The following is an 8,973-nucleotide window of genomic DNA, read 5'->3' on the forward strand; positions in this document are numbered from 1 at the left end:
TCCTGCCCTTCACGCCCCCGATCGTGAAGCGCCTGCTGGGCTGGAAGAAGGGCGAGCAGAACGGGCAGGAGGAGAAGTGGTGCGAGAAGGCGGTCAAGAGCCTGGTCAAGAAGCTCAAGAAGACGGGGCAGCTGGACGAGCTGGAGAAGGCCATCACCACGCAGAACGTCAGCACCAAGTGCATCACCATCCCCAGGTGGGGGCCGGCCCCCGGCGCGCTAGGTGGGAGGGAGAGGGGGCGTGTGCGTGTGTGTGTGTGTGTGTGTAAGGGGAGGGGGCTAAGGTGCGGGCAGGAAGGGGGTACCGGGACCCCAAACAAAAACTCTCGCTGCGCATTCTCGCCTCCAGCCTCCGCACTCGCTCTCCGCCCGGAAAGGGGGCGCCGCTGGGATCGGCCGCCCCCACCCCGGGGAGCCGCGGGCTGGAAGTTGAGGCCCGCTTTGTTCGGCTCCGCGGCGCGAGCCCCTCCTCTGCCGCCGCCTCCCGCCCCCGCGGCCCGCGCTCGCGGAGGTGGCGGCGCGTCTCCCTTTCTTCTCTCCAGCCCCGTCCCTCGCCTGCCTCCCTCGGCGGCAGGAATGCAGTCAGTACAGCTGGGGCCGTGGGTGCGGAGCTGGAGCTCGTGATTGACAGATTCCTTCTTCTCTCGATTTGCCTTCGGGATTAGCATTTTTATCGAGTATTTTTAGACTCGGCGGTGCCAGTCTCCCGCCCCCTCCGTATGCACGCATGCACGCACGCATTTAGTTGCCGTGCACCGTTCTGACTTTCATATGGAACAGACAAGTGGCCCTCCAGGGTCTTCCTGCCCCCCTCGACACCCCCCACCCCCACCCCGGTTTGCTCACCTTTGTAGTCTGAGCTTGCAGGTTGATGCAGAACAGATAACAAAACTCACGCCGAAGTGGGCCTCTTATAGGCCCTCACATTCCTGCAGGGCCCTCTTTCCCAAGCCCTTCGCCATCTGTGCGGGCGGCACGCCTTTATCCTCCAGAGCGCACTAGCTGTGGTGGGCAGGAGCTCCCAGATGGCTGATAGGAGGGTGGGTGACTTCTGGCCATTTCCCAGGGCTTTCATTTTGCTCAGCTGCCCCAGGCTGGGAATCAGGGTGGGGGGTTGGAATCGTCCCTGGCTACAGAGGAAGGAACTGTAGTCCTCAGGACCTGAGCCCCAGAGGGATTGCCTGCCTTGCTCCTGGGCCAGGGCTGGATTCCATCCTTGGCCACCTGCTTGGGGCAGCTGTGCAGGGCTGCCAGTCGTTTCAGGCAGGCACAAAGCAACATCTGTCCGCAGGGGCCCAGGGCAGGCCTCCTCTGGAAATAAATGGCCACATATGGTAGGAGCTCGAACTTTAAAAAAAATTGTGTTTTTTTTTTTAAACCTGGGTGGATCTAGTCAATAAAGGGGGAGGGAAGGTGGTATGCTGTCTGGGAAGTGTGTGCTGGGCGTGTGATCAGGAGCCAGAACTGACTTCAGAGAAGGTGGTGTGATGGGATGGGCAGACAGTTGGTTCTGGTCCCAGCTCTGGTCCTGAATCCTTTATTGCTGTGGCTGAGCAGGCGGGGAGGGGGAGGGAGGGTTCTCCTTCTGAGGGGTCTGCAAAACTTGTCTGAGAGCACTACGGACCAATACCCATGGGTGGAAGAAATCGTATTAATGATAGCAGGAGAGAGTGTTATACAGGTCACTAAATGGGTCACATGGCCTTATGAAATCCTCAAAAAGAAAAAAAATGCGACCAACCAACCTCTGGACAGTAGATAAAGTGTTTGTTAAGCTTAAGGTGATCTCATTCAGTTGCTGAGAGCACTTGGGCAGAGAGAGGTGAAAGGACTTGCTATAGTGGGCCTGGGGGTCTCACTGAGCCTGGTAGCCCATCTGCTTTCTCTGCTAGCCCATTCTGCTGTGTACTTTGAAAGTTCTGGATGCAGTCTTTGCGGAATGTTTAAATCCCTGTTAGCTGGATGGGGACTGGGATGTTTGCTTGGCAAGATCACTCTTGTTGCATCTTTCCGCCGCCGGCAGCTGGGAGAAGTCTGGCCTTTTCTTGCTTTGGTCGGAGTTTGCCCTCTGTGGAAGCCGAGCTACGGCCGGCCGGCCTGCCCTTTCCTATTCCAGAGTCCCCGTGTTGCTGAGCACATGGGAGTGCTTCGGATGTTTCTGACATCTCAAACTCCCCTTCTCCCTGGCCTCCTCAGGACTTCTTAGCTAGGAAGGAGTGGCGAGTGACCCCTCCTATCAGCCATCTGTAAGACAGCTACTTTCTACCTGTCTTGGGGAGGAGCCCACGCTAAATTATATATATATATAATTGCTTGTCAAACTGTCTGCCTTCTCCACTTGTTGTTTTTCAGAAAGTAGAGATTTGGGAACTAGAGAGAGAGGATGAGATGTTTCACCAAGTCCTCTTGGTGAGAGCGCTGGAGACGTGCAGACATTTGGAGATCTGGACCCTGGCCTTTAAGGAGTCCTCAGGCTAAGGAGATTATGACAAGTGTCCTGGCTGTTACATAATCACGAGCAGAAACTGCAACATTGTATAGGAGGGACTTCCAGACCACAGGCTTGCTTCTGTGTTACACTAGCTCTAATTTGAGACACTATCAGAAGGGCTGAAGTGATACAAACTTACAGATAGGGAGAAAACAAACGATCGATGCCACAGAAGTAGCCAGAGCTCGATTTAGATCAGGGCTTAGAACCAATTCATTCCGGTGTGACCCTTGTTGAGAATTTGCCATTCCATCCCAGATATACTGAATCAGGAGCTACATGTGTGTGTTGAATATGTCTGATTTTATTTTATTATTTTTTTAAGATCATCTTACAACTCATTGCAATCCTTACATCAGTTGAATCAGGCATATTTATACATGTTGCCATCATTCTTTTCTAGATGTTTACTTTCTATTGAGCCCTTGGTATCAGCTCCTCTTTCTCTCCCCTTCCTCCCTCCCTACCGTTATGACCCCTTGATTGATTATAAATTATTATTATTTTCATATTTCACACCAACTGCTGTATCCCTTTCCCCAAGGTTTCTGTTGTTCTTCCCCCTGAAGGGGTGTGTGTGGTTATATGGCGATCATTATGATCGGTTCCCCCCACCCTCCTCCTGCCCCTTCTCCCTACCCTTCTGGTATCCCTGTTCCCATTCCTGTTCCTGGACTGGGTGTGTCAGGAGCTCTTAGCTCTTACCGGTACCTGTGTACATGCTCCGGTCTAGTCTGAAGTGGGAGGCAGCACTGGGGTCATGAGAGTTGGGGGTGAGGAAGCCTCAAGGAACCAGGGGAATACTGTGTGTTTCATCAGTGCTTTACTGCGCCCTGCTTAACTCACCCCTTCAGGAGCTACATTTTTAACAAGATCCTCCCCCTTCCCCAGTGATCCTTATGTGTACATCAAAATCACCTGAAAAGCCAAATTCTCAGCAAGGGGTTGGGCTGGAATGAATGGGTTCTAAGCTCTGATTTAGTATGCACCAACTAAGGGACTGTCTGCACATTTCCCAGTCTGGCTAGAGGGCAGAATTTAGATAGGTTTTATAACAGCATTTTACTGTTCCCCTACTTGAGTACCTGAGTCAAATGGCAGGTACCTTTGCTGCCAGTTTTTAAAAGTAGAGTCATAGTGTTTCCCACAGGGAAGTACAGAAGACGTGTGCACCAAACCAAACACTCAACTCACTGAGTTGATGCTGACTCAGAACTGCCCCTGTAAGTTTCTCAGGCTGTAACTCTTTGCCGGAGCAGGAAGGTTGTCTTCTTGAGAGGTTTCACACTGCTGACCTTGCTGTTAGCAGCCCAATGTATCACCACTACGCCACCAGCATTCCTGTGCACGTACAGGTACATTTAAAGTTACTTCTCTGAGAGGCACTGACAGTCTGTACTTCCATCAATGGGAGCTAGAGTTTGGCTCAGTTTTTGGTAACCGGACCACACTTAGGGCCTTCTTTGCTTGGGCTTCCTTATGTCTGTCAGCATCAAGCCCAGAGGAAATGGAAGAATTGACCCAAACAGCAGTAGGGAAACATGACCTCCCTCTTTCTGTGCATCTGCTTTTTAAGTACAACCACATCCCCGCCCCCCATCGTTACCTACCTGCACCTTGGCAGGCTTCTCAGCAGAAAGGATACAGGGCCTCATCTTTAGCACCCCTTCCCCAGACTTCAGGGGCAGTATGTAGCACCCAGGCTGCAGGATGCTTTTTATATTATAGCTTCCTACCTCCCCCCAGTGATGTTCTAGACCAGTACTTCCCAGGGTGGGTGATACCACCCCCTGGGCGTGGTGTTAGAATGATCCAGGGGTGGGGGTATGGGGGACTACATTTTATCCTGGATTTTGGACTATATACTACAAAAGATTTTAATTGTCAAAGAGGTACTGAGTGATTGCCCCCTACCAAATTGGTGGTGGTAGGCCAAATAAGTGTCTGGACCTATGACCCAGACATCCAGCTGCTAGGGACAGTGGCCCATCCTTTTGCTTCTGGTCAACCTTGATTATAGGAGCGTCAGACAGCCTCCTGCAGATGATGGAAGCTTCCAAGAGGGCTGGCTCAGAGCCGTGGGGGAACCTAGGAGCCACTTGGCACTCCTTTGATGGGTGAAACCAGGCAACATTAGCTATTTGTACCCCAAAGTGGGATGTTTGGGCTGATTCGTGTTGCAGATGAAACTATACCAAATCATGTTTGGGAATTGAAGTAGTTCAATCAGCAATGTTTATTTGGACCCCTCCCCTAGTGTGAGTTAATATTCCAAGCACTGGGAGAGGAATACAGTGGTACATTGCGTTGGCCCCTGCTTATGAGGAACTTCGTTTTCCATAAGGAAAACACTGATTTGTTTGTTCATTGCCATCAAGTGGATGCTACCTCACGGCAACCCCACGGGTACAGAGGAGATCTGCTCCACGGGGCCTTCACGCCTGCGACCCTTGGGAAGAAGGTCACCAGCCTGTCTGCCAGAAGCACCTTTAGATGACAATCCGCCTGGCTTTGAACCACCAGTCTTTCAGGTAGTAGTGGAGCGCTTAATTGTTTGAACCACCCTGGGAAATAGCAACAGGACATTATTTGAGTGCCAGGAGCTCTGGTGGCATAGTGGGCTTTGGGTTGAGCTGCTAATCACAAGGTCAGCAGTTCAATCCCACCAACTGCTCTACAGGAGAAAGATGAGGTTGTCTATTCCTGTAACAATTTAATGTCTTGGAAACCCAAGGGGGCAATTCTGTTCGGTCTTACAGAGTGAGTCAGAATTAACTCAATGTTAGCTTTTTTCTCCCTCCCCCTCCAAATTTGAGTGCCTAACTGCTTCTATTTATATTCCCAGCCATTGGAGGAAACGTGAGATCTAATAGAGTGTCATTTGGGGGTGTAGGGGGCGGGGGAGGGATTTTAAAACATTGTGGAAGTAATTAATTATGTTAGCAAATAAAATAATGAAAGCCTTTAAGTTGAATTCTGGGGTGGGGGGTGGCCACGGGGATCACAAAATGTAGGTCCTGGATTGTCACCTGTATGGATTTGGGAGGTGGGAGGCCACTTAATGGCCCCCAGCCTTCAGGTCTGCACCCATAAACTGGGGATGAGATCAGCGCCCATGCACCTGTTTTGTAAATTGGAGAACTTGACAGATATTAAGTGTTCTGTTTGCTCCGCCTATATGCTTCATTCACTAGGGAACTAGCCTGCTGTTGAGTCCCTACTGCAGTGATGCGGGTGGGAGTGGTTCCGTAGGGGAATTCTCAGCTTCCGTGCCGGAGTGCAATCCCCAGATGCAGCTGCCACCCCACTCAGCTGTCAGTGGAGGCTCATGTGTGGCTGTGTGGCTGACAGGCTTCAGTGGGGCTTACAGACTAACACAGACTAGCAAGAAAGGGCTCCCTGATCACAGTGTGCGTGGGCCCACCATGGTGGGGGCCAACTCAGGGCAGCAGCCATGACTATGATAACCAGGACAGATGGGTGTACTCAGGGAGTCCGTTGGCAAGAATGGGAGCCAGGCTTGCACCAAGATACTGGGTGAGACGCACAGCCCAGGGATGCAGCTGCCCAGCACTGGAGGGTGGACACTTGATCCGGTGGGAGGACAGAGTCCATGTGGGACCAGGAGTCACCATCAGAAGGAAGTATGAAGGGTCATGGGAACTTCTGGAATGTGGTGGTGGCTGCCTACATGAATGAGTGTGGCTTTCCCTTCTGCTGTTTACTAAACTGAGCCGGACTACACAAATATTACCCTTTGCACCAAAGGGCTAGTGTCTGTATGCAGTGTTTTCTCTCACTATAAAGTGTTTTCGCCGTTTCAAGTACAGAGCAATATCTAGTACTGCAAGCCTGAGATTCAAGTTTCCTTGGTGTGAATAGGGATTTTATTATTTTTGCATGAGGGGGCGTCACTAAGTTCATGGAAAAATTCCATTCTCTTTCATGTCATTTTTTCCATAAACTTTTTGAAGTATATACAGTTGTGTGTGCGTGCACAAACATCCCCAAACCAACTCTATAGGACAAGGTCGAACTGTCCGTAGGCTCTTGAGGCTGTACCTCTTGATGGGAGCCGAAAGCCTCATCTTTCTCCATCAGAGCAGCTGGTGGTTTCAAACTGCTGACCCTGCAGTTAGTCCAATGCATACCCACTTGGAGATGTTTTCGAATGCCTAGAATTTCAGGGTTTTGGTGTGACCATGCTTTGTGTCACTCTGGTTCATGCTTGCTGAAAAGAAACTCTAGAAACATACCTATCTGAACAGACTGGAGCTCTTAGAAATATTACTTTAAAGTATGTGGGAGACACAGTTTGTAAGTGATACTGTTCCTGATAGAGGAGGTGCTCAATGACTCCCATCGTCGTTTGGTTCTGATGAGAAATGCATGAAGCTGATGAAATCCAGAGAATTTGGTTCAGGCTGATCACATCAGGAATCCAATTAAAATGAGTTTTAAAAAAATATTGGTTTAATAATGTAAACTTGTGATTGCTGTATTATTGTAGTGGAAGTAAAATTAACAAGATTTAATGGAGTGAGCAACCATTGATTGCGCTTGTTAATTTATTAGGATATTTTAATGCCACTTGGCGCACAAACAGACATCATTCTGCAGGAGCTATCCTGTGAAGGAAGGAGGACTGAGCAGGGCTCGCTTTAAAGTGAAATCAAATTGTTTCTTGGTTACTGTATTCTCCCCCCTTTCCATACACCCTGCCCCCACTACCCGCTGCCATTGAGGGGATTCTGACTCACAGTGACCCTTTGCAGGGTTTCTGAGACGGTCCGAAATCTTTATGGGAACAGACAGGCTCATCTTACTCCCAGGGAATAGGTTTGAACCACAGTGAGTGGACCAATACCTAACCCATTGTGGCATCGGGGCTCCCGCCTTCCCCAGACCTCACTCACTGTCATTAAGTTGATTCTGACCAGTGACCGGATGGGACGTGGTAGAAACTGCCCTTATGGGTTTCCTGGACTGTAACTCTTCATGGGAGTTGAAAACTGTGGGAAACAGAAGGATTTCTCCCAAGTTGTCTCCCCCAAATATATGCCAAACTTAGCTGCTTGCGAATGACTATACACTTGGAGGTCATCAGAAGTAGAACAGGGATTATTCTCCCTAAGGGTTATCAGCCATCTAGCGCAAGCAGTCACCACTGTTTATCCCACAACAAGTAGGGCCCACTCCCTTCTGATAAGGGTAGTAGTTGACTATTTCCTTGTAGGAGACCCCAGAGAGGTCAAGCCCACCCAAGGGTGGCCAGGGTTAGGCCGCCATCATGAATCTAGGGTCTGCGCATCTTGTCACATGTATGCCTCTAGCCCCCCCCTTCCTAGCATGTGTACAGCCCTAGCTCACACCCTTCCTGTCACACCTATGCCCATTGTACATCCGCTTCCTATGATGTGTATGTCTATTGTACTGCCCCTTCCTGTGGCGTGTGGTTACCTGTAATCACACACCCTTAAGTAGATATAACCCTTGGTTTGCAATAAACGGGGTCCTTGAACCTCCTGCCGGGTCTCCGCCCCACCTCGCCTCGGCCCACGCTATGCTCGGACCTGGCTGGTAAGATCATGGCCATCCAGGAGGTGAGCATGCTACCATGAAACGTGTCTGACTCCGTTACTCCAATCTTTCTTCTATCTCATGCTCTCGATGACTTTATAATAATCTTTATGTATCTCAACCATACAGTTGTGCTTACTGAACCCGTGGTTAGTGGTGGGGGGCTGGCCCCTTCCCCCTGCAGAAAACCTCATCTTTCTCCCAAGAACTGGCTGGTGGTTTCGAACTGCTAGCCTTACAGGTAGCCGTCCGTAAAACCCACATACCCACTATGCCACCAGGGCTCCCCGAATTCTCTTCAGGTTGGAATGCACTTTTCTCACTCAGTACGGTTTATGAATAATCTGAAACAACTTGGCTTGTGTCCCTTCTGATGTACTGCCCGATCCCCCAGTCCACTCCCGGTAATTGCAGAGGATGGCTTGTTTGACTGGCCTCTTGTCGATAAGAGTGGCTGGTGCCGCAGAGGACTGAGCATCTCCTGTTGACCAATGACAGGTCCCTGGGCGTGAGACTGTGAGTCTCATCCCTCCGCCTACAAGCACCAGGACTCCTAGAAATAGATGGCATTTGCCGTGCCAACTCTGTTCTCCAGAAATTGTTTCTAATTCTGTTTGATTCCAAGCTTGAGAACAAAGAAGATCCCAAGAGGATTTTCAGATCCTTTTCTGGTTTCCTTCAATGCACCTACCAAGGAACAGGGACAAACTAGTAGAATAAGCTAGACACAGTCCCTGCCCTTCTGTTCCTTCAGCCTGCTGGCTGTCAGACTGGGGCTCTCTGGAGTCGTAAATAGTGGCGCCTGTGTTCACGCATTAGCTAATTAGTCAATAGTGCTTTCTTGGTGCTAGAAAAACCAAATCCCCCAACCTCTGTAGCTTATTGACTCCTGTTGAGGATAAG

The 8,973-nt window shown here is 50.2% G+C and overlaps 1 protein-coding gene across 1 annotated transcript in view; it reads left to right on the forward strand.

Moving 5' to 3' along the window:
* Positions 1–5: 5 nt before the first annotated feature.
* SMAD3 (SMAD family member 3) overlaps positions 6–8,973 on the forward strand; it is a gene marked incomplete at its 5' end in the record, with an annotated part of 138,121 nt that continues 129,153 nt past the window's right edge. The window contains one exon of the mRNA XM_013007058.2: positions 6–196. Within this exon, the coding sequence (XP_012862512.2) occupies positions 6–196 (191 nt within the window). The remainder of the gene's footprint in view (positions 197–8,973) is intronic.

The sequence above is a fragment of the Echinops telfairi genome, unplaced genomic scaffold, assembly GCF_000313985.2.
Source record: "Echinops telfairi isolate 266 unplaced genomic scaffold, ASM31398v2 ScPeMD7_7475;HRSCAF=8513, whole genome shotgun sequence".
Lineage (NCBI taxonomy): Eukaryota > Metazoa > Chordata > Mammalia > Afrosoricida > Tenrecidae > Echinops > Echinops telfairi.